The following is a 26,848-nucleotide window of genomic DNA, read 5'->3' on the forward strand; positions in this document are numbered from 1 at the left end:
TAGGGGAGGCAGAAGCCCGAAGTAATCGATCCCTATAAAGTCCTGATGCCAAAAATTGAAAATCAGAACAGTCTGATTGGAGCAGACAAGCACAATTATTGGCAAATTGACATTTACATGCCCACTCCATGCTTAAGCGAGAAGATAATCTGTTGGGAAACAGAGGAGAGGTAAAAACTATTTTATCCACACCAATGTTTTTTATTCCCATTTATTTTATTTATCTACTTCCTATCATTGGTCTAATAGTAGGTTTCTAGCTTAGGGCATAGTATAGATAGATATTTCTATGCATAGGGCATTTTAATAACACTCTTATTTTTAAGGGCAACATGTGGGGGGATGTGCTCCAGATATCCAGAGAAGATTGAAATCTGCAGAGACGGGCTTTTGTTATGAAAGTTCATCATGGCATCTAGAGAAGATGGGGATGAGAAGAAAGAGAACAACTCCAGTCATAAAAGATGTCAGGTACCTGGATGGCAATGTCTCCTTGTTGATACTGGACTGTGTTCCATCAGCACAAGTGGTTCCTGTATGGTCCACAGTCTAATAATGGCTGTCAACAACAACTCCCAGCATCTCATTACTATTATTAAAGACATTCTGGGAGTTGAAGATTCATGGAATACAAATTTATATGAGGCTGACCTGACATTACAATTAAATGCTTTACTAAGCTTTGTTCTTGTATTCATGTAATTTTAGTGGTTCTGGTGACATATGCATATACTGATGATGGTACTAGTATTGTATTTACTTACTGATGGTAGTTGTTGTGATGTATTCATGTACTGATTATGGTCTTAGTGATGCATTCATATACTGATGGAGGTTCTGGTGTTGTACTCATGTACTGATTGTAGTTCTGGTGATGTATTCATGTACTGCTAGTGGTTCTAGTGCCATATTTATGTACTATGATGACTTTAGTATTCTAGTTATGTACTGGTTAGGAGTTTGGTTTCGTATTCATGTACTGATGATGGTCATCATCACTCCATGAATACAGTACTAGAGCAACCAGCACTACAAAGTGCTGGCACTCACAGGATAACAGTACTCTGCTACATTATTATTGCTGAGTTCCAAAGAGGGAAGAGAAATGGCCAAAGCACTGACAGGGATAGAAAGGGAGAATGGGTCTACAAACATTTTTATATTTTTCTGATCCTGATATTAATAATAAAGCTTGTTAGGTACTATGAAAACTAAGTTGAAATAAATTAAGAATTTTGTAGCAAATCAATTGCTAATGCAGAATTTGAGCTTTTTAGATGGCTCCAGGTACTACTGTAATTAGAGTCCATGCACGGGATATGCAGCGACCACCTTAGTTGATGTGTTGATACAGGGACCATTCTCCCTCCTATTCAGTGCAGAAGGCGAAGCTGAAGGCACTTGCTGTAATGTGTACAATGACTGGAAATGAGACAGAATATATTTTCTGAGTGGCAGGCAGTTCATAAAAGCTCTGGAGTTACCTAAGCAGTAGATATTACCAAATACCAAGCTCACACAAACAAAAAGATATGCCCAGGGTGATGCCCTGGTGGACACTACTAAAGTTGTCGCCATCATTTGCTACCAGAGACCTACATATGTAGTGAGCAGCAGGATACACCTGTAGATTTTGAGCTTTTGGGTAAATTGCAGCAGCAGTCCTGCTGAATGGAACAGTAAGGAAGCTAACGTGTGTGTGTGTGTGTGTGTGTGTGTGTGTGTGCGTGTGTGTGTGTGTGTGTGTGTGTGTGTGTGTGTGTGGGGAGATGTGGCAATTGGATGAGAAGTGTTGCCCTCCCAGATCCCTACTCCATTTGATGAGCCATTTAATACAGGAATCAACTTATCATGCTAAAGAAGCCATGGTGACTATGGAGACCCAATATTGGCTACTAAAAGGATTTAATTAGGATGCTGTTGCATATGTTCCTGCCTATACTGTCTGTGTCCTCCACAACCCAGGAGAATCTAACATGGTCCTGCAATGACACAGGCCAATGCTATTGTACCCTTTCCAGCAACTGTAGAAGAATTTCATACAATTATCCAAGGTGAACACATATGAGTCTGTCTTTATCAGTGTGGATCTCTTTTCGGAATATCCATAGGTCTGATCTCGTGTAAAAGCAACCACAAACCTAAGAAAGGTGGTTGATGTCAAAAGTGATATGTCAATATGAGCGTTCCAATAGTAATAGAGACATGAAAGATTGAAAGATATTGGGGAACAATTTAGAGGACACAGCAGATATTCTTACTCCATACCATCTTCACCATGGGATAGTTGAAAAGCTTAATGGGACACTGAAGTTACAAATTCAGAAAATTGGTGTACCAACAAGGAAGCCATGGACTGAATGTCTGTCAATAGCTTTGTGTTATGTCAAAACCACTCTCAGTAGAAAGAAACGTCTCTCTCACTATAAGATGCCTTTTGAGAGTCCCGCTAAGAATGTCATTACCATCAGCAATTACAGCACCTACACGGAACTTGACAAGATATGTCACATAAGTGCACAACCACAGACACCGTCATAAACATATCACCATGTTTTCTTGTCTAGACCCAAAAGGACTAGAGGAGTAAAATCTGGAGACTGGGTTGTAGTGAAGAAGCATATGAGGAAAAGTTTGAAACCCAAAGTTTAAAGGACATTCCAATTAACCACCCAACCTCAGTTGAAATAGAAAGAACCCATATAAGAGGGGCTACTAATAAGTCTTTGGCTTTGTGATCTTTTTTTTGTTTCTATGGTAACGAATGCTACATCACATGAAAGCCTTGTGTGTCTAGTATACTGTATGTTTTCAAAATGTTGTGTTTGTTGCTTATGGCAACAATGTTTTACGCACGCGGGAAAACAAATTGGCAGAGTCTAATGCGATATTCACAACAACTAAAAGACAGAGAGGGCGCTCCTGTGTGAAAACTGGTGATGAAAGTAAAACAGTGTGATGGACACACTCACCTGGTACTGTTGTACATCAGGTACAACGCTGGGGAAATAGCCGCAGGGAATTGCAAGGTGCACCGCTTAACATCAGCAGGAGAACCGGTCCTTTCAAACCCACAGGAGTCCTGTCCTAGGTGGCTGCTCACGCGATCGATATCCCACGTGGAGATCACAGCCACTGGACCAGCGCTAAATTACAGCTCCTCCTCTGGGATGGATGGTCCCGTGAATACGATGCCGGTGAGTCACCAGCCCTCAGGCAAGCGTTGATAGATGCAGACAAATCCCGAAATAGCTGCAGCAGCCCCGTGAGCTCCACATGGAGATACGGATTCAGGGAAAAGGAAAAAAAAACACGGTATGGCTGCGCTGCTAACATAGACAGAGAGATGCCTAGAGGGACGTGCACAGGGCGTCTACCCTCATGCATGAACCAAGAGGACTGAGCCAGTTTTTTCCTTTTCCCTGAATATTCACAACAACTGAGAGCAGAGGAGTGATAAAATTCTTGTTTCTGCAAAGAAAGGCTGCAAAGGATATTCATGGTGATATGTCGCAGACATTGGGGGATGAATGCCCTTCATATTCCACAGTTAAGAACTGGGTTGCCAAATTTAAAATGGGTCACTTCAGCACCAATGATGAGGAACGTCCTGGACGACCGAGAGTGGTTATTGTTCCGGAAATCGTCAATGCGGTACACAACCTCATACTGGAGAATTGACGAATTTCCTGGATTGACTGGTCACTATGGCTGAGAACTGGATTGAACTTTTGGACCAACTGAAGGCAGCTCTAAAGGCCAAAAGGCACGGTAAGCTGTTCAAAGGAATCTTGTTCCTGCAAGACAACGCCTCGGCTCACATTGCACACGCAACCATGGCACAACTGGCAAAGCTGAGCTTTCATCTGGTTGACCAATCACCGTATTCATCAGATCTAGCTCCCTCCGACTATCATCTGTTTGCAAACCTTAAGAAACACCTCAAGGGTACCAAATTTCACATCATTTCTGATGCCATGGCTGCTACAGATGCCTGGTTTAAGGCACAACCGAAACCTTTCTGTTTGCTAGGCTTACAGAATTTGGAATACCGGTGTAAGAAGTGTGTTGACATGGAGAGTATGTGGAATAAATGTAAAGTTTCATTATCCTATCTCGTTTCTTTCTGGGTAAAGCCAAAGACTTACCAGCAGCCCCTCGTATACACACCTTTCATGATAAAAAGATCTCAATTACAATCAGTGTCAGACCATATCATCTATGAGTTTCAGATAAGTGATTTTGTGGTCATTATATACACAAGTCAATATATACACAACTATCTCCAAAATGAGTGGGATAAAAATAATTAAGACATCATCAGGCTTATATTGACTAATATTACCATATCGTCCAAGTCATCGTCCTACTTACCCAACTGTTTGACAGAATGGGAGTTGTTTGTATCAAATAGTTTAAACATGCAAGAACTGAATTCAGGAGGTAATTTAACAAACATACTAGTAGCAAGCGCAATGGCGGCAAGAGCTATCATTACTAAATCCAACCAATTGGTTTAAGGATCAGGGCAGTAATATTAACCCCTTAATGACCACGAGCCATAACACTACATCCTAAGCCGTGTAGGTGTAATTCCCTGCGGCTGCTATAAGCACCCGACAGTGAACCACGCACATGTCAGCTGAAATGAACAGCTGACCTGTATAAGTAGATCCGCCCACGCCTATTAATTCCTTAAATTACACTGTCAGAATGTGACAGCGCAATTTAAATGCCTGTCGTGGTAAATCTTCACTCACCCGGCTCCATCGGCGGTGACATGATCACTGTGAGATGATTGTTGTCATAGTAGCACAGGGTAATGTGATGACTCCTGTAGCTCACATGACTCATTTACTGTAACAAGCAGCTGATTGCTGCTTGTAACAGGAGATGAGTATTTCTGGTGATCTCAGCTGTGTAGCTGTGATCAACAGAAATGAATGAGCGATCAGACTGCTTATAGTCCCCTAGGGGATCTAGTAGAATAAAGTAAGAAAAGTAAAAAAAGTTTTTTAAAAATAAAAAACCTACAAGTTCAAATCACCCCCCCATTTGCCCACTGAAAATTAAAGGGTTAAAAAAATAAAAATGTACACACACTTGGTATCGCTGCGTTCAAAAATGTCAAATCTATCTAAATATAAAATCAATTAATCTGATCAGCAAACGGCATAGTGACAAAAAAATTTCTAACACAAAAATTAAGTTTTTTGGTGACTGCAGATTTTGTGCAAAATGCAATAACAGGCGATCAAAACAATAGCATCTGTGCAGAAATAGTACTATTAAAAACATCAGCTTGAGACGCAAAAAATAGCCATCACTGGGCCATAGATTCCGAAAAATGAAAATGCTAATTGTTGCGGAATATGGTGAAAAAAGTGCACTTTTTTTGGAACAAAGTTTTAGATTTTTTTAACCCCTTAGATAAAAGTAAAGCTATGCATGTTTGCTGTCTACTAACTCATAGCGACCTGAGGCATCACACTGACACATGAGTTTTACCATATAGTGAACACGGTGAATAAAATACCCCAAAACCAATCATGCAATCGCACTTTTTTTTGCAATTTTTCCGCACTTGGAATATATTTGCCATTTTTAAGTACACTATATGGTAAAACTTATGGTGTTATTTAAAAGTACAACTCGACCTGCTAAAACTAAGCCCTTATAAGGCAAGAATGACGGAAAAATAAAAAAGTTACAACACTACGAAGAAGGGGAGCAAAAAAAAAAAAAGAAAAAAGGAAAATCAGCCGGGGTGAAGTTAATGAATATCAAAATCGGTAGAAGTGTTTACTACAGGGTTATATAGCTATATTTGTAGTGTTTCGAATAATGATGATCTGTATATCAGCATGTGAAAAAAAGGTTAACCCAGCCGGATGTTTCCAGAAATCTAATGTTCTAATTTATGTTCCAGCTAAGTATGAAACTACTCCTATCCTCCTTCATCATGTACATAGGACCAACACTGCAGCAGCATCTCCACTACATTTGACCAACTGAAGTCATAGCTGCTGTGAACCAATCCCCTGAATGTCACATATTGCATAAATTGTAAAATAAGTAGTTACAATAGTACAGTGAAAGGGAAATGTGGTAATGCCCACCCTCAAAAGTTTGCCCCATGTAGTTAAGAGCCTATCCCTATTACTAAGTGGGTTAACATTTGACGGATATATATGTCAAAAGTCTTGTCTCTGCCTTTGATGCGGGCTTGCACACCAAGCCTACATCATCCCCTGCACATGACGGAAGATTTAAAAAGCCATTATGTGCCTCTAACAGCCACAGGTGGATCAGAGATCTGCCCGTGTCTGTTAATCAATTAAATTCCACTGTCAATCTCTGACAGTGGGATTTAAAGGGTGCTTTGCAGTCTGCGACATCGCTAGCGATAGGTATCGATGTCGTGCGCGATAGCACTTGCCCACGTCTCTGTTTCGTCATGGGGGTGATCGCTGCTGTAGCGAACAATATCGCTACGGCAGCGTCACACGCACATACCTGCTTAGCAACGTTGCTGGAGACACCGAACAATCTCTCCTTTAAGGGGGAGGTTCGTTCGGCGTCACAGCAGCGTCACTAAGCGGCCGCCCAATAGCAGATGAGGGGCGGAGATGAGCATGCCGCCCACCTGCTTCCTTCCTCATTGCCAGTGGATGCAGGTAAGGAGATGTTCGTCGTTCCTGTGGTGTCACACATAGCGATGTGTGATGCCGCAGGAACGACGAATAACCAGCGGCATGCAACACCAACGATATTATGAAAAGGAGTGACGTGTCAACAATCAACGATTTTTGACGTTTTTGCGATCGGTGATCGTCGCTCCTAGCTATTACACGCTGCGATGTCGCTAACGACACCGGATGTGCGTCACAAACACCGTGACCCCGACGATATATCGTTTGCGATGTCGCAGCGTGTAAAGCACCCTTAACATTCATCGGTAAGTGACTGCTTTAGTCCCCTAAGGGGACTAATACAGTATCAAAAAATGTAATAATATGCAACAAATTATAAAAAAAAAATCCACCTTTTGACCCATTAAAAGTAAAACAATAAAAAAATACACATATTTAGTATTGCTGCCTTTAGAAATGTCCGATCTATCAAAATATAAAATGTATTCATCAAATCAACTAATGGCATAACAATAAAAAAAGAATCAAAATGCCAAAATTAAGTTATTTTTGGTCTTCGCAACATTTCAATCTAATGCAATTAGACATAATCAAACCATCTACCCCAAAATGGTATCAGTAAAAAGTCAGCTCAGAGCACAAAAAATAACCATCACACAGCCTCAGATTTTAAAAAATGAAAACCTCACAGATCAGCAAAATGCCGACACAAGCAAATATTTTTTAGTTACAAATTTCAGATTTTTTTATTCAACGCTTAGAATTTAAGCAAAATACATAGTTTGGTATCTACGTAGTCATACTGACCTGGAAAATCATATGGCCAAGTCAGATTTACTATTTAGTGAACACAGTAATTTAAAAAAAAAAAACAAAAAACAATTGTGGAATTACACTTTTTTGCAATTTCAACAAACTTGAAATTTTCTTCCAGTGTTCGGGCTCATGCGCACGTTGCCAAATTTCATGCATTTACGCTGCGTATTGCACTGCAGCCTAAATGCATGCGTCCTGCGCCCCCTGCACAATCTATGAAGATTGTGCATGACACGTGTGCACGTTGCTTTTATGAACGCAGCGATTTGGGTGCTAAAATTTTGACCCAAATCTGAGCGTTCATAAAAGCAACATGTCAATTCATTTGTGCGTTCTGGATGCAGTTTCCACTCTGTCTATGGTGGGGGCTGCGGCCATAGCGCATGAAATCGGCTTTTTTTCTGCAGAAATACTGCATCTTTTATGCAGTGTTTCTGCAGCGATTTGACGCGCACATGTGCTGTCAAATCCCTGCAGAAATTTCTGCAGGGACACGACGCAGCTTACGCACATAGCCTTCAAGTACAATATATGGAAAACTTTTAAATTAGAGACAGAACTACTTCAACATTACTTTTATGCAAAAAAAATTAACTCTAAAAACCTTTTTGTTTGGTCGTAATATTGTAAGAGCCTAACTTTTTAATTTTTCTGTTTACAGTTCTGAGTGAGTGCTTTTTATTTGTGCAATGTGCTGTAGTTATTAATTGGTATGAAGAAAACACAGGTGTGCGACTAAAAACCTGTTTGATTATTTTCATCTAATTTCCATGTATTTTGATGTGCTGAAAACAAAAAAAAATAAAGAAAAAAATCCTGGATGTCAGGATTTGCCACAAAATGCAAAATTCTTTTAAAATGTAGGTAAACTTTTCTCAATTTTGTTATTTTTTTAATCTTAGGGTTGGGGGCTGGGATTCTCAGCAGTCCGCAGCAGCCCCTGAAAATGGCGCATTGTTTCTTATAGCCATTTCCAGGCAATTTACTCGACTTGTACAGTGGCCCTGATGGCGGTGGCACGCTTAATACCAGCTTTGTAGTCTCAGCTGATACTAAGGCTATGTGCGCACTAGAGATGTGAAGTTTCTCGAGAAAATCTTCTCGAGAAACTTCTGGGAGTGAAAGATTTGCTGACCTCCGGAAAAAATCCGCGGCAAAACCGCATGCGGATTTGCCGCGGATTAGCCGCGGATTTACCGCGGATTTGCCGCGATTTTCCCGCGGGTGGTTCCCTGCGGATTTTTGCAGTCTGTACTGCAGAAATCCGCGGGGGTACCTGCGGATTTAATGGACATGTTCATTTTCTCAAGAAAGTTTCTCGAGAAACTTTTCTCAAGAAATTTTCTTGAGAAAAATCCGCACCAGTGCGCACAGCTTTTTTTTTTCTCATAGAATTTCATGGGAAATGTCTGCACAAAGATTGCAGACATTTCTCAAGAAATTTCCGCGGGTAAATCCGCGGGTATTTTGCTCTAGTGCGCACATAGCCTAAGCCTGAAATTCAAGGTGTCACACCGAAATAGACATGGCCACCATGAATTTCTGGTAAACAGTAAAAAAAAACCACAACACATGAAAACATTTTTTTATTAGAAATAAAACAAAAAAAAATTAAGAGACACCATATATATTATAAAAATCTCCTTAGTCTAACGAAGTCCAAAGGGAGAACCATGTCAGCCATGCTTCATCACTCTGTAAAGAAGAGCAGCTCTACAGAGAGAAAAGCAGAGAGAGCAAGAAGTAGGCTGACAGTGAGGGTATGATTGCACTTGCATCTCGCATTGCATCACCCCACACGGCCTGACGCTCTCAAGACAGGAGCACCTGAGCTGCATGGAAATACTATTGGGAGATTGTGCACCTTCGATGATGTCATAATCATGTTACCAGACTGATCACATGAGTATGACGTTATACAAGGTCCTTTAGGCATTGGGGCACAGCAATGATCGGATGTGGAAGCAGAAGCGACTTGGAGACACTGCAGTCTGCAGGACGCGTCGTGGGACCTGTAAGTATAATCAGAATGTTTTTTAATAATGTGTTTGTTTTTTTTACAGCCCCTGGACCTGAACTGGACCCAAACTGGACCCGATCTGTAACACGAGCTTCCCAGGAAAGCTTGTGATCGCGATCGTGTACACGATCACTATGTGGTTGGTAAGAACTCCAATCTTTACAGTTCGGGATCAGCCATCACTATTCGTAAACTTAAATATGAAGACCATGGTTGGCAAGTGTGTGGGGATTTGAAAGTCTTGTGCATGCTGCTCAGGCAACAAGCTGGATATACCAAATACCCTTGTTTTCTGTGTCTATGGGACAGTCGAGAATGACAAAATCACTGGACCAAGAAGAGTTGGCAGACGAGAGTGATCACAGTTGGTGAAAAAAATGTCCTCCGAGACACTTTGGTACCTCCCCATGAAGTTCTTCTACCACCTCTCCACATCAAATTGGGATTGATTAAGCAATTGTAAAATCACTTCCAAGAGATGGAAAATGCTTCAAATACTTGGTCACCAAGTTTCCAATCGTCTCGGAGGCAAAATTGAAGGAAAGTGTGTTCGTCGGACCAAACATTATAAACATTAGAAGACTTATAACTGATCAAGAATTTATCAATACCATGAAGAAGGGTGGATTGCATTTAAAGAGGTCATAGAGAAATTTTTAGGCAATAACAAAAATCCTGACTACAAAAAGATTGTCGGACGAATGCTGAAAGCATTTCAAGCTTTAGGTTGCCTGATGAGTTTAAAAGTGCATTTCCTCCATTCCCACCTTGACAACTCTCCTGAAAATTTGGAAGCTGTGAGTTATGAGCAAAGTGAAGGACATTACAGAGATGGAAAGATACCAGGGAAGATGGAGCATTACATGGCAATGAAGGCAGATTACTGCTGGACACTTCAGAAAGACAATCCAGATGCTACTCACAAGCGTAAATGTACCAAGAGAAGCCTCACAGGGAAGAAGAATCAATTTTAGTGTGTGTTAGAGAGCTCATTCCAGTTAAAAAAAATGATTTTCATGAAAAATTTGTAGTAAAAAATGAATTTTATAACTCTATTTTCATTAATTTTGAGGTATTGTCTTATTTAATATTGTTACCTAAATTGTCAGAAAATGTGATGTCCTATGACAAAATGGAGGTAATTTTCGGATTCAGCGCACCTAAAAACATAAGGACTACGTGGAATAACCAAAACAACTCTTGAAAACTTTTTTGGCAGAATTGTGACATAAGAGTTTAACAGTATCATCGGTGAGTGCTAGCCCTTTATTTCTTCATAGAATATTTTTGTTTATATACTGCAGGAATTTAAATGGGTTTTCCCACTATCAAAGTTAATTTTAATCAATAGATCTTGGAATAACAATATTTTCCATAATTGGATGTGTTTAAAAAAAATGCTATGTTCTGTGTAATTACCGTGTCTGACCATACAGGGACATGGTCTAATCATACCACTGCTCCTGGGCAGGGGAGGATGTAAAAAAAATCATAAAGACATTACAGCATGGGGTCGCAGATTATTCTTTTTTTGAGGGACAACATTTTTTAAAAACAGGCAGAGAAATGTTTTACCTCACAAAAAGAATCAGCTATGATCCTATGCTGTAATATCTTTATAGTCTTTTGCATCCTCCTCAGCTCAGGAGCTATGGTATGGTCAGACCATGTTCTTGTATGGTCAGACACAGCCATTACACAGCACAAAGCAGGGACACATATATAAGATTATCTCAGCGCAGGAACATTTTTGCAAAACACATCCAATTGTGGAAATTATCAATATTCCAAGATTTATTGATTAAAAGCAACTTTAAATTAACTGTTTGTGGGAAAACCCCTTTAAGTACCTCCATCCCTAAACATCAACTGTACTTCTAGGGTAATCAGCCACCGCACATATAAATTTCAGTTTCATCGCTGGGTAGTGCCAAATTAATCTCTAAGCTATTGTATTTTTATTGGTACTATTTTGGAATAAATACAATTTTTTTTATCATTTTTTTTTATATATTTTTTTTAGCCATGATTAAGAAAAGTGACAAAGTTTTATTTTTTTCATTTAATGGAGTTCACAAAATGGGATGAAAAAAAAATTCATTTATAAAGTACAGGTTGTTAAGTCATGAACATGGCAATAGCACATATGTGACATTTTTGTGGCGGGATGTTATATTTTAATATACTGTATATACCATTGTTTTATTATTAAAACTGTGATTTTAGGTTTATTATATAATTATTTTTAATAAGACTTAATATTTATTTTCTATGTTGCACTGTACATTATCTAACAGGTCAGTGTTTGAATGACCGTAAGCCTATTAGGCTCGACCATGGTGCGATCTGATTAATAGCAATCTGGACGTAAAGTTACAATTATTTGCGAGGAGGGATAGTATTAATACAAATAATGATAACACTTTAACACTTTGAGAGTTTTTTGTTTGTGCTAAAAGAAATTTCAAGTTTTGGAAAACCTTTGTCCCCAGACACGGTCCCCCAGGCATCAACCACCAGGATTTTAATATTTAAACTAAAGCCAGTGCTATACTGGCGCTATCATGCTGACTCTAAACATACCTTTAGTTGTGAGATCAGATGTATAGTTTCTGAAATATAGGCAAGTAAAGTGTGTGCAATGCACTGTTATTTGATTGATAGCAGCTGCAGACTATCTAATATTTGTGTCGGGTTTTGCTACTTATTCCCTGTCTGCTGCCTGTCCTTCCTCCCCTTGTAGTAACAGAGACAGAGGGAGGAGTGACAGGCAGTCAGACAGGGGTGGGAATGACTAACAAAGCGTGACCCACCTATTAGATATTCTGCAGCACCTATCAATCAAGTATCAGTGCATTTCACAACTTTACTTGCCTATATTTCAGAAAGCATACATCCGATCTCACAACTAAAGGTATGTATAGAAGCAGTATGATAGCGGCAGTATAGCACTGGCTTTAGGTTTTCTATGAAAATCCTGGTGGTTGGTCCTCTTTAACCCTAGAACGCATACCTGGGACCTCGTAGGCCTGCTAGGTCACTTGTTTTCTATCGTAGATTTCTATGGTTGCGCATTCTAGGGTTAAGAAAAAAAACCAAAAACACAGTGCTTTACTTACCCTCTCAGGATCCAGTGCTGAGTCTCTGCTGCTGCTCCAAGTGTCTGTTGTTGTCTGAAGGGCTCATGTCACGTTGATTACGGCTTGTGCCTTCCACATGGACGGGGCCACCAAGCTCACTGCTTGGCCATTGATGAGCGCCACAGACGATCACAGACACCCGGAGCAGCGGTAGAGGTTCTGCGCTGGATCTTGGGAGCGTGATTTTAGCACAGTTTATTTTTTTTAAAACAGTCTACAAGGGGTTTTTACACCTAGAACAATTTTGTTTGTTTCTGCATCTCATATTTAGCAGGTCTGAGAATGGCATTGGCCTCAATAAACAGGACCTTATCATTCTCCAGTTCATTGAAGGCCTGATAGCTGGAATGGCCGTGAATATGATATCAGTGATTAACATTTTGTAAATGTCAGATATAGACCTGCGACATCTGTATGAGCAGCTTAGACGTTTTGTTTTTGCTTTTTTTTTAATCAGTTTTGAGAGAAACACTTTCCAGTATAAATATAAAGGCAGCAATTTCAATATAAGCTGTAAACTCTCAGAGGCCAAAATGCTTCTACAGCGATGTCCTCCTATGGCCTCTGACAAGTTAGCGGAAGCTTGGAACTGCATTAACTCTTCACCGCTGTTCTTTTGTGGTTTTTATTCTTATGCTAATATGACCTTCTTGTGAAATGTACTCACATCAATCATAAAGCAGTTTTCTCCATTGACAATTCATAATCACATATGATGTGAATAGCATATCAGCGCCTAGGCAAAAGGGCAAGACGTTCGCACTATAGGGCAGAAACAAACATTGACACTATTTACAAAGTACTAGATTCTACTTGTTTTAAGAAAATCTGTCACCAGGTTTTTGCTATTCCATATGGGAGCAGCAGAATTCACAGGCATCGATCCTGATTCCAGTGCTGTGTCATTTCCTGAGCTGTTTGCTGTCATTTTTAGATACTCACGGTTTTATCTGCTGCAGATCTAGCAGTTTCCTAAATATTGAGCTCTCGATAATCCGCCCACACCACTGATAGGCAGCTTCCTGCCTATGTATATTGTACACACAAAACAGCCAATTAGTGGTGGGGGTTACACAGGGCTCAAGAATATACTTGATTACTAGGGATGATCGAATACTTTGATTATCCAGCTTCGCAAATATTTTCCGAATAACTCGCCGCTATTCGACTATTCGATGCGCAATGTAAGTCTATGGGAAGCCCGAATAGTTCCGAATAGTTGTTATTCAGGTTTCCCATAGACTTACGTTGCACATCGAATATTCGCGAAGGTATTCGGAAATTATTCGCGAAGCCGGATAATCGAAGTATTTGATCATCTCTATTGGTTACCTTACAGCAGGTTCACTAGTCCTCTAATAATAATCTCCTGCTGAAAAAAAAGTGATTTTATCAAAACTACAGCAAGCATCCAGGTAAGTATCACATCGCTAGAATCAATGATTCTGCGCTACTTTATGCTCCTCTCAGACTGGGTGACCAAAACCTGGTGACAGATTCCCTTTAACCAGGATATCTTCCTGCTCATTCGCAGAAATCTGAGGAAATCTGTAGATACAAACTATCTGCTGGCCAATTGCTTGCTCAGCTGACGGCTATTCCTTCTGATCCCTCACATACATGCTTGAATTGGATGGGAGAATCTTTCTTTTTGAATATAGAGTAGTACATCTGTGAATTCAGGATACCATCAAAGAAATGTAGCTCCCTAACATCAGGAGTTCTTATGCAACCCCACATAAGGACACTGCTGCTACCATGTGTCACTGTAGGCATCAGGCAGTGTACCCCGTTTTGTGTCTCGGGAAATACTCACCTCTGTTTGGCTTTTAACTTTAGCTTACAGCAATGAACGCGCATGTCGTTTTTCTTCAACACTTTTTCATCAGACCACTCTCCTGTTTAGGTATTAACCTCCATGTCCGGCCTGGACATCTCTGTTACTGTTACAGTTTTATCGTCATTAAATGTTCGTATCACGTTTTCTACAGTATTCTGACTGATAAGTATAGCTTTGTTGATAGTCTTGTAGCCTTCACCTTTCTTCTGTAAAGAAATAACTTTTTTCCTCGGGACTTGTAACATATCTCTTCTATGTGGTGCTATTGCTGACAGCTTAAATTCGGTTATGGCTTTCTTTGTTAGGTAATGCCGTTTTATAGTCATCTGTCTGCTAAACACCTGTTTAATGAATAAATACACTTACCTGTGGTTGAAATTAGAGTTTTGCAATCTAAACTTTAGTTTTGCTCCTAAGACTTCATTGAAGGTTACTCATTTTTGCAACATGGTCTTGAATGAATTTGTTAGAAAAAAATATTTTTTGGGGTGTGCAAAATAACAAATCTTGATTTGCAATCAATGACCCACATTTGAGGACGTATTTTGTAGTATGGGATCCCATAGAAAATGTTGAATCTGTCAAAAACCTAAGGTTTTTCTGAGAAATCTGTTGAGGTGTACTCATTTATGCTGACCACTGTATAACAGTTCAGTAATTTATAGATATGTTAAATTTTCCACATGTAAATACAATGATTTTTCATACTAGGTGCCATATAAACTGATCCAGGGTATCCCGTTCCTAAACATGCTCAATGGATGACGTGTGATGAGTATGCTGTCATGCAAGAATGGGGATGTTTGCAGCCTCCAGGAGTTGTGCACAGATCCTTGCACCATGGGGCCGTGCATTATCATGCTGCAACATGACGTAATGGTCATAGATGAATTGCACAACAATGGGCCATCCGTGAAGAGAAACCTCTCAGCATGCCAGATGCCATTTGTTACAATGATGGACTGCAGTCAGGTGGAGACCCTGATGAGGATCGCAAACAGCAGATGAGCTTCCCTGAGATGGTCTCTGACAGCTTGGGCAGAAATTCTTTGGTTATGCAGCTCTATTATTGCAGCAGCTGTCCGGGTGGCTGGCTTCAGACAATCTTTGAGGTGAAGATGCTGAATGTTGAGGTCCTGGGCTGGTGTGGTTACACATGATCTGCGGTTGTGAGGCCGGTTGGATGTGTAACACCCCGGGGTCGAGGGGTTTCCCCGACACGTCGCCGGGTCGGGGGTGCAGATCCTCTACGTCGTCACGGGTTGGCCTGGCCTGGTTTCATGACCCCCGAGATGTACAGGAGGGAGGGAAGGCATTGAATTGGAGGAAGAATGGAAGATGGGGGTGGTAGTGATGGTTAGGAAAGTATTTTATGATCGTGACGCCATCTGTGGTATGCGGCCAGGGATGGGCCGCCACTGCAGGTGCTGCTCTCCGGGGCTGATGGTGAAGGCCGCAGCTGGGATGGTGTCACTCCCCACAGAAGGAGTGGGGTTACCCAGGGGAGGATGATGGAGGATGGACGGAGTGGTAGTTCCCGTTGGCGCCGTAGCGCTGGGTGACGACAAATGAGAGACAGAGGAGAGGGCTGTGGTTACAGGTCTTTTACTCACTGGTAGTTCAGGTGCTGCCCCAGAGTACCGATCTCTGCCACGATGGGCTCCAGACGATCCCGGATAGTCGGTGGTCATCGCCGGTGCCCGTGAAAGTCTTTCTAGTGAAGTGTCCCTTGGTTGCTATCCGGAACCTGGGCCGAGCCTCCAGCTCCAAGCCACGGGTCCCACAGAGAGAGAAACACGTAACTCCCATTGTCTGTGCGAGTTGTTATCCCAAGCTGTGCCCACAAAAGTCTGCTCCTGTGTGATAGTTGCGCCTACTTCTACCCCAAGTGGTGCCCGCCCCCAGTGGTTGGCCTAGCGACTGGTGAAGTCCTATGCTTCATGATGGCCAACCTCTCTGTCTGCCCTAGTCCACCCCCCTGTGGGAAAGCACCTTATTGTTTTATGTGTGTGGTTTTGTGAAGGCACCGGCAGTTAACCCCCTCCTGACCTGGAATAGATATTACCCCTTAAAAGTGGTGTAATACCCTGTGGCGCTTGAAGCCCAGGGTTGCCACAGATGTACTGCCAAATTCTCTGAAACACCTTTGGAGACAGCTTATGCTAGAGAAAAGAACAGTCAATTCATGGGCAACAGCTCTGGTGGACATTCCTGCTGTCGGCATGCCAATTCCACGTTCCTTCAAAAATTGCAACATCTGTGGCATTGTGCTGTATGATAAAACTGCACATTTTAGAGTGGCCTTTTATTGTTGCCAGCCTAAGGCACACCTATGCAATAATCATGCTGTCTGATCAGCATTTTAATTTGTCACACTTGCAAGGTGTATGGATTATCTCTGCAAAGCAGAAGGGCTCACCAATGCAGATTTAGACAAATTACTAAACAATATTTGAGAGAAAAGGGTCTTTCCAGTTCAGCTCATGAAAAGTGGGAGCAAAAACAAAAGTGTTGCATTTATATTTTTGCTCAGTGTAGTATGCCATCTGGTATTATACATCCGCAGTTATTATATTTATAATACCAACAACACCAAACAGTGTTTTCTATATTAAGAATTGCAAAGTAAGTGTGAAAATTGGATCCTAAAAAGTTAATCCATATGAGATCAGATTTTTTTTTGCGCAGCCAGAAACTTGAATAGATGAGTCTCATCCGAAAGTGAAGAAGAAACTAGTGCAGGCTGTGATTTTCTTCACATGGAGATTCGGTACATATATAAAAAAGCACACATCTGAACTGCCAAATTGAATAACCTTGGCCCAACTGCAGTCAGATATTTCAAGGACAACAATCAGACCAAAAATAAGGTTGAGTGACCTTGGCCTGACAGTGAAGGATAGAGGATAGGGAAGGACCTGCGCATGCTCGACTGTCCGTCACAGTAAAAACTACCAACGGGCTTCTCCATTAGCAGCCGTAGGTCATATAGTGCCTCAGAAAGCTGCTAATCAGTGGTGGGGGCGGAGTTATACAGAGCTCATGAATATGGAGGACTACATGAGAGCTGGTTTAGTAGTCTTCTAGTGATAATCTCCTGCTGATAAAACTGATTTTACCAAAATCATAGCAAGCAGCCCAGTAAGTGATACATTGCTGGAATCAGAGTCTCTTTTCCTGCATTTTGTTGGTCGCATATTAGGTGGCTAAAACCTGTTAACAGATTCCCGTTAATACTCACCCATGTGCTTTTTGACAAACACACCATTCTGTTATTATAAATTTCAACAAAATTATATTATAATTATGTGAAAATGGCAAATATGGAAACTGATGTTTATGTGGGCTGCGCTGTGAGAATGATTGGGATTCCAAAAAGGTTTTTTATTAATAATAACACGTTTCTGCACCAGACTGGCAGCTTTGGGAGGTGCAACAAGGAAAGCGCACAATTCACATGGTATTAATTTCACACAAAACCACTTATTTTCACCTATTTCTGTCATTTCAGTTAATGCCTTTGGTTTCTGGACACTTACCATTAAATACTCTGCAGTGGAACCTTGGTTTAAGAGTAACTTGGTTTGAGAGCGTTTTGCATGACAAGCAAAGCTTTTTACAAATTTATAACTTGGTTTAAGAGCAATGCTTTGCAATAAGAGCAAATATTCACCGTGCACACTTCCGGTTCCGTCCTTTCACCGTGCTCTGACCCGCTCTGGAAGTAACTTTGTGTTCATATGTACTGTATACAGTATACAGTATACCATTACACAGTACAGTATATACTATATAGCATTTCTATCAATTTGCATTTGTGGATACAGTACTGTACTTTCTTTCTGCTAACCAGTACAGCACATTACTTGTACTGTACCTCTCGCACACCAACAATTCTATTGTACGCTAATGTGCTGTTTAATTTGTTTTATATGCTCTTACTGTGCTGTTGTACAGTATTTTGTATTCGTGTACTGTAATAATTTTATATGAATACAGTACATTATTTTATATTGCTGTAATAAATTTCTATAAATACTGTAAATATTGTTGGGTTGTGGAACGAATTGTCTGTGTTTCAATTATTTCCTATGGGAAAATTCGCTTTGATATAAGAGTAACTTGGTTTAAGAGCACACTCCCAGAACCAATTATGCTCGTAATCCAAGGTTCCACTGTATTTGCATCTTCGATTTATTAATCTGTTCCTTGGCCCTTTATCATTATTTTTTAGTAATCTCCTCCTTTTTCCTTAGAACCATTTTGCCTCCCCGTAACTTTGATATTCACGGCTTCACATCACACTCCAGTGGTGGACATATCATTTGTGCAAATTGTACGCTGCACAGGCGCCCAAGGAGTAAGGGGCCCAAATCTACCTCAAAAGCAGGTGGAGATGTGCATTTGTGCTCCAATATATATTTTTATGAAAGTTTTTTTTTGCATACAAACACAATAACAACATAAACAACATAGAACAACAAAAGAATGACTCCTGGTAAACCCGTGAGTCAAAAAAAAGGGGTTGGGGGCGCGGCCTTATGAAACTATACATTTAAAGCAAAGAGTACACATTAAGAAAATTCTAAAATATGAGAGATGGGTAAGGTATGTACTGAAATCAGACTAGGGTGCTACATTTTAAGCACAGAAGATTTGGTATTGGCCGACAACGCTAAACAATATTCATCCTGGAAGCTAGAGTAAATTTGATTATAAAGTTCGGAAAGTGACGGGATCCGATCTGACTCCACAGTGTGCTTCATCACAGTCCAGCAGCTAATTGGATATGAACTATAAGTCCCCTAAATTTTAGTGGCAGAGAGTCTACTCCAAGATTTAATACTGCCAGACCTGGGGAAGGTATCACGAGACCCGTCAGTGCAAATACCAGCACCCAGAACGTTGCAACTTTAGGGCAGGTCCACCAGACATGAGCCAGGGAACCAGTCTGCTGACATTCCTTCCAGCAAAAGGGCGAATATTCAGATAAATAATGAACAAGGTTGGCAGGGGCTAAATACCATCTAAGATGTGTTTTTTTAACTGTTCAATATGATAAATACATTTAGAGGATTTTTGAACCCAAGATAAAGCCACACGCCAATCCAAGGGAGAAGTAGAGATGGAAAGATATTTCTCCCACTTTGTCATGTAGGGAAGTTTTTGATCCTGAAGGGGAATGTTTAACAAGTTATACGCATTAGAAAGACCTTTAGAGTTAATAAAACTCTCAAATGAAGAGTTTTGAGTGGGAGGGGCCAACAAGGACTCTACAAATATGGGATTATTAGTTAGAAAACGTCGTATCTGTAGATACTGCTAGAAGGATTTGTTCAGGAAGGGGAATTTAGAGCAAACGCTAGTAAAAGAGGCGAGGGATGTTCCATCTAGCAAGTCTGCAAGGAATTGGATTCCCACAGTTTCTCAGTGAGAAAGATTTAAATAGGGTATGTGCCCCTCAATGGACCTAAGCAAAATGTTCTGAAGCCGGATTAGGAACACTTTAAACATAAATTGGGTGCACACCTGAATAGCGGCTAGGTGAGGGCAGGTGGATGACTTGGCCAAATATTCTGCTTCAAGCCAGCACCTTGTTGAATTAAACTTAGCTAGATGTGTGACGCCTCAGGGACATCGATCCAGCTTCCGGGACGCCACAGGGTCTTCTTTTAATATGGCAAACAGGTATGTCAGATTTTTTATGTGTCGTGACGCCACTCACGGTTTGCGGTCAGGGATATGGAGGACCGCCTCTGCAAATTTTATGAGCGTCTAGGGCTGATAGAGTCTGCAGTCGAATGGTGTGGCCTCCCATGAGTGAGGCTGGCCCCAGAGGCTCGGCTGGGTAGGATAGCGGGTCAGGAATAACTCAGCCTCAGTCCAAAAGTCTTTCAACTGCTTTTTACTCACTTCTAGATGTTTCTGTGAGCTGACCGGGCGATGCTTCAATAAACCAAGTGAAACCAGGTATCCTTCAAGCCAGTCTGAGGGTGACACTTAGCTCGCCTTCCTAGCACAGTCTTATCCAGGGAGTCACTACTGCCTTTTCTCCCTTTTCGGACCATTTGCCGTCAGCATGGACCAGGTGAGATGGCTTCTGGCTCTGTCTCCTTATGGGTCCCTGCGTTGCTGCTGAGGCTCGGACGCTGTGTGGTTGGTGAGGTACTTGTAGTTCCCCTCACCGACAGGTTTAGCAGGTCGTTAAAACGGGGTCTGCTCTAGGGACCTGTTCCCCATACGTTACTAGTCATCAGGAGCACCTTTTCAGTGTCCTCACTCGATGACCGTTCTCCCCTACTAACTGTCACTACACCGCGCAGGGTCTGACTAGTGGCAGCGCGCGAGTCCGCCTCGCGACTGTCGCGCTCCACTACCAGACTGGCTCGCTCCACTTCTTTCCTGACAACTTCTGCACTTTAGCTTCCAGCCCCTCCGCTACACCTCTCGAAAAGATTTGAAAGCTAGCCCTCTCTGGAGACTATCCAAGGGTCCCCTCTAAAGGTGTGGGAGACCTGGTTGCTATGTGTCTGTGCGTACACACCTCATTCTGGCCTTTAGGATTACCTGGAAGTACTGTCCCAGCATGGGTGCAGTACTCAGTGGTGCCTGACCGGGTCAGGGGAGCCACATATGCAGGTGGAGTTCTGCATTTTGATGAGCTCTTGGACTGCAAAGGGCCCATATACTGTTCTTGCATAGGGACCTCTTTTGTATGTGACCACCAGTGACTCCTATATTCTATCTATTTTATCTCCCTATTTCTAATGTGCACTTATACAGTTTCTTTTCACAAGCCTTGATTTAAACTCTGTTGTCTTACTTTTCTCCATCTATATTTTTTCCATCTATTTCTAATTACTTTTTTTACTTATATCCTTTCAGAATTTTTAACATCTTTCTATCACACTCCTCTACATATCAATCTGTTTGATCATGTTTTAATTCTCCTCTCTGCTCCCTTCTTCTTCCCCACTTTTTCAAATTGCTTTTCCTCACTTTATTAACAATTTTCTCTGTGTCAACACTTTTTTCATTTCCTCCTCCGCCCCTACTGGGGCATTTCTCATGACTTTTTTCCCTATTTACTGTAAAGCCTCAAGTTGTTGTACCCTGCATATTTGGTTTTTATACCCTGAGAAAAACACCGGTCAAGCACAGAAATGCGTTGGGTTAATAAAAAACAATTTGGAATCCTCCAGTGTAGCCCACGTAAAAGCTACAGTTTCCATTTTTGCCATTATACATCTGGAAGAGTCATTTCCTTCACCCACGGGGCAGCAGCAGCGGCTTTCGACACTTTTATTGGTGCTGTGCCTGCAGACATTTTCACATGAGCACTACCATCACTTATACTTTTCTTTTACGAGGTGGCGCTGCGCTATTTTGTGTGTGCTTCTCTCACGCTCCCCGGGTCCCTTTGCCGCCTGTCACTCACCGCTCCGGTCTCCAGTTCTCCTGCCCGCGGAGGTCCCTCTCACTCCCTCTGCTGTGCGTCTCCTGTGCCGTACCTCCATCGGTCTCGGCATCCCCCTGCGTCTTCGGATCCTCTGCCTGGCTCTCCTGCATCTCCTGCACCTTCCCCGCCGCTTCCTGCTCTGGCCTCCGGTACTTGCACCTTGCGCGTGCGCATTAGGGCGCGCGCTCATCTCCTCTTAAAGGGCCAGCGTCCCAGGATCAGGCTATGGCTGATACAGGTACAGGGTATATAAGACTTCCCCTTCCAGGTGGGCGTTGCCTGTTCAACGTGTTCCCATAGCTAGATGTTCAGGTCCCTTTGTACTTTGTCTCCAGATTAACTCTGTCTCTTCCTCAGAGCCTGTCTACTGCCCTGACATTGTCCCGATTGCGGTGCCCCCAGGAAGTGTCCCGTGACTGTCTGCTGTGGATCCCGCCATTATCCGTCAGTCTGATCCTGTCACCGGTTCCTGGTAACCTCGCTCTGCACGTATCGTCTGGATCTGGATCCTGTCTGCTGTTCCTTCTCGGCACCTGGACCCGGTTCTAGTCATCCGTCCTGCCTATGGTTCCCTTTGGACTCTAGCAGACTTCTGTAGGACTTGGACTCCGTATCTTTTGTGTTCCGGCTACCATGCATCTAGGCCCCCTGGCGGGTGACCGGACAGTCCCTATATAGGGGTTAGCTCCGGGTTGCCTCTCTGGGGGAGTCCGGTGCACGGCCCAGTAAATCCACATCCAGGACATTACAGCTTCTGGGGCATAACAATCACAGTCGCAGAGATCGCAACTGCAACCGGGTCCGGCAGGGTCAGGGGCCCGATGCCTGTCCTGCAGAGAAGCAGCAGGATCCTCTCTCAGTAAGAGAGGAGCTGCACTGTAGCATACCGCCTATGGCGGCAGATCATTCAGCCGCTATGGCGCCCATGAGTCAGAGAGGCCTGGTGCCAGTGGTGGCACCGGGTCTCCTCACCTGCGGGCCCTCGCCCGTCATCTCACAAAGCAATGATGAGAGAGGGAGCAGAGCGCTCTGCTTCATACTTCATCATTCTCCCCCTGTGTTCGATATCTCAGCGCAGCGGAGCATGGTGATGTCACTGACGCTGAGACATGCAAGACGCTCTGACTGGAGCAGTGGAGAAATGAGGAGAGGTGAGTACTTGTTTATATTTTAATCAGTGAGTACACGATGACCAGAGACCTTTTGGGGTGCATTAAACGGTATATAGCCTGCATAATACAATATGAAGGACTGTGGGGGTTGTATTATAATACATATAGGACTATGGGGGCTGCATTATAATACATGGAGGACTATATGGGCTGCATTATAATACATGGAGTATTATGGGGAGTGCATTATAATACATGGAGGACTATGGGGTGCATTACAATATATGGAGGACAATGGGGGCTGCACTATAATATATGGAAGACAATGGGGGCTGCATTATACAGTAATTTATGGAGTAATATGGGGAGTACATTATACAGTAATTTATGGAGGACCATGAGGGTGCATTATAATACATGCAGTTCTATGGGGGCTGCATTATAATATATGGACGACTATGGGGGCTACCTTATACATGAACTATGGGGGTGCATTATAAAACATGTAGGAATATAGGGGTGCATTATAATACATGCATAACTATGGGGGCTGCATTATAATATATGGAGGACTATGGGATGTAGCATTATATATGGAGGACTATGTGGTGCGGTATAATATATGGAGGATTATGGGGTGCAGTATAATATATGGAGGACTATGGTGCATTGTAATACATGGAGGACTAGGAGAGCTGCATTATAATAATTGGAAGATTACGAGGGCTACGTTATACATAGAGGACTATTCTAATATATGAAGGGTTATGTGGAACCCATTATACTATTTGGAAGGCTATGTGGGAACCATTATAGTATTTGGAGCCTTTATACTTTATGGATTGCCATTATACTGTATGTAAACAATTATGCAATGTGAAAGATTGAGTGCTGAGGGAAAGATGTATATCAGAGGATGGGAAAGCTGCATGCTGAGGGAAAGATGTATAGCAGACCATAGGGAAGATGGGTGCTGAGGAAAAGATGTATACAGTAGCAGAACATAGGAAAGCTGGGTGCTGATTGAAAGAGGGATTTCAGATCATAGGAAACCTGGGTGCTGAGGGAAAAAGCCAAGTGTCAGCGTCACTATCACGTACCCCAAGTGTCAGCGTCATTATCCCGTGCCCCATGTCAGCGCCATTATCCTGTACCCCGAATGTTGGTGTACAGTGGGGAGGAGAGGGGCCCAATGCCAAAACTTGCTGCACCGGAGCCCCATCAAACTCTAGTTATGCCACTGTGCACTTCTGCCCCTCTCCAGAGCATCTCAATAATGTGAAAATGATAATTATCTCCACATCTCACCTGGTTATTCTGTGTTTGAGGTAATGTAAAATCCTCTTGTGTAGTGAACTTGATGGGATATCCTACAATACAAACAGTTGTTTGTTTTTTTTAAATACATTCAATACAACATTCAACACTCCCGAGTAATCTAGTGTATCACAATCAGTGTTCTTTGCTATCAGGAGATAATAGTGATGGTTTTACTGAACAGGTTTAAAATATTTACAATAATAAGTGACCAGGAAGATGAGTAAAATATTAATTATCTCAATTATGACTTATACGGAGGAAATAAAGCCTTACCATGACTCTGCACGGATTCATTCTCAGAAGATGATTGCAAATTATACCTTGAATGAAAGACAAAAAGAACAAAACAATCATTGTGACAATTGTATGTTTATGTCTATATTATTATTGGTTTTCAAATGTTTCATACTACTTTGTGATCCAATTTCCTATTGTTTTCAACATCAAAAAATAAAGAGATTGTCTGAGACTGAGATATTACTGTCTTATCAAATAGCGCTACATAGGCCCCGATGCAGCATTTGCATTTTATCTTGTCACTTTCATTTTTTTGTCTTGTGGTATTATTTGACATTTTTGGCACCAAATTCATCAAAATGGTGCACGTGATTCATGAATTTGGTGCCGAGTCAAAAATTAGCTTTTTTTCTGTCTTGAACTGTTTTTTGTGACTTTTCAGGCAAAAAGTCAAAAACATACTGAAAAATACACCAAAGGACCTGGAGTGAAATTGCACCAAATTGTGTGACTTTAAAAAGTAACAGTTGATGAACAAGGCTAAAACATCTAGAATAGCTAAGCTCTGGCTACAAAGCAAAAAATAGAAAAACAAGTGGGCACTTATGAAATAGACTTAAAAAAAGGTGCAAATAGTATAATTAATTTGGTGCAAATGAAGAAAGGCACAAAACTAGAAAAAAACAGGCACTATAGGGGGCTTTACACGCAGCGACATTGCTAGCGATGTCGCTGGTGAAAGCACCCACCCCCGTCGGTTGTGCGTCATGGGCAAATCACTACCTGTGGCGCGCAACATCGTTAGGGTCCGTCACACGGACTTACCTGCTTAGCGACGTTGCGGTGGCCGGCAAACTGCCTCCTTTCTAATTAGGAGGTTCGCTCGGCGTCACAGTGGCGTCACTAAGCGGCCGCCCAATAGAAGCGGAGGGGCGGAGATGAGCGGGCGGAATATCCCACCCACCTCCTTCCTTCCTCATTGTGGGTGGCCGCAGGTACGGTGTTGTTCCTCGTTCCTGCGGTGTTACACATAGTGATGTGTGCTGCCGCAGGAACGACAAACAACCTGCGTCCTCAACAACCAACGATTTATTGAAAATGAACGATGTGTCAACGATGGGCGATTTGATGAGTATTTTCCATCGTTAACGGACGTTTGTTGGTGTCACACGCAACGATGTCGCTAACGATGCCGGATGTGCGTCATGGAATCCGTGTCCCCGGCAATATATCGTTAATACGTCGTTGCGTGTAGCGGGGCCTTAAGGCAATGAAAAATAGGGACTATAGTGCTATGGTCATGAGAAGTTTAGCCATAGCCAGAATAGCACAGCTCCTTATCCGGAATTACAGTTGTGCTCAAAAGTTTACATGCACCAGCAGATTTTTTGCTTTCTTGGCCTTTTTCAGAGAATACAAATGATAACATAAAAACTTTTATTCCACTCATCGTTAGTGGTTGGGTGAAGCCATTTATTGTCAATCTACTGTGTTTTCTCTTTTTAAATCATAATGACAACCAAAAACATCCAAATTACCCTGATCAAAAGTTCACATACCCTAGTTCTGAATACCATGTATTACCCCCTCTAACATCAATGACAGCTTGAAGTCTTTTGTGGTAGTTGTGGTTGAGGTGCTTTATTTTCTCAGATGGTAAAGCTGCCCATTCTTCTTGGCAAAAATCATCCAGTTCCTGTAAATTCCTGGGCTTTCTTGCATGAACTGTGTGCATGAGTTCTCCCCAGAGTGGCTCAATGATATTGCGGTCAAGAGGCTGAGATGGCCATTCCAGAACCTTCACTTTGTTCTGCTGTAGCCAATGACAGGTCGACTTGGCCTTGTGTTTTGGATCGTTGTCATGTTGGAACTTCCAAGTACCTCCCATGCGCAGGTTCAGGGCTGATGAGTGAAAATTTGCCTCCAGTATTTGCTGATAACATGCTGCATTCATCTTTCCTTCAACTTTGACCAAATTTCTGTGCCTTTGTAGCTCACACATCCCCAGATCATCAGCGATCCACCTTTTGTGCTTTACAGTGGGAATGGTGTTTCTTTCATCATATGCCTTGTTGACACCTCTCCAAATGTAACGTTTATGGTTGTGGCCAAAAGTTCTATTTTGGTTGCATCATTCCAAATTACATCATTCCAAATGACCTTGTTCCAGAAGTTTGGAGGCTTGTCGGCGAGATACTTTATGGCATTTGCACAGTAATGGCTTCTTCTGGCGACTCGATCATTCAGCCCA

General features: G+C 42.0%; 1 protein-coding gene across 1 annotated transcript in view; it reads right to left on the bottom strand.

The window, feature by feature from the left end:
- Positions 1–26,848, bottom strand: part of LOC142300970 (V-type proton ATPase subunit S1-like protein) — a 91,445-nt gene that overhangs the window by 44,255 nt on the left and 20,342 nt on the right. The window contains exons 2-3 of the mRNA XM_075341994.1: positions 24,634–24,680; positions 24,349–24,410 (exon numbers count right to left, since the gene is read on the bottom strand). Of these exons, the coding sequence (XP_075198109.1) occupies positions 24,349–24,410; positions 24,634–24,680 (109 nt within the window). The remainder of the gene's footprint in view (positions 1–24,348; positions 24,411–24,633; positions 24,681–26,848) is intronic.

Source organism: Anomaloglossus baeobatrachus, chromosome 1 (assembly GCF_048569485.1).
Source record: "Anomaloglossus baeobatrachus isolate aAnoBae1 chromosome 1, aAnoBae1.hap1, whole genome shotgun sequence".
Lineage (NCBI taxonomy): Eukaryota > Metazoa > Chordata > Amphibia > Anura > Aromobatidae > Anomaloglossus > Anomaloglossus baeobatrachus.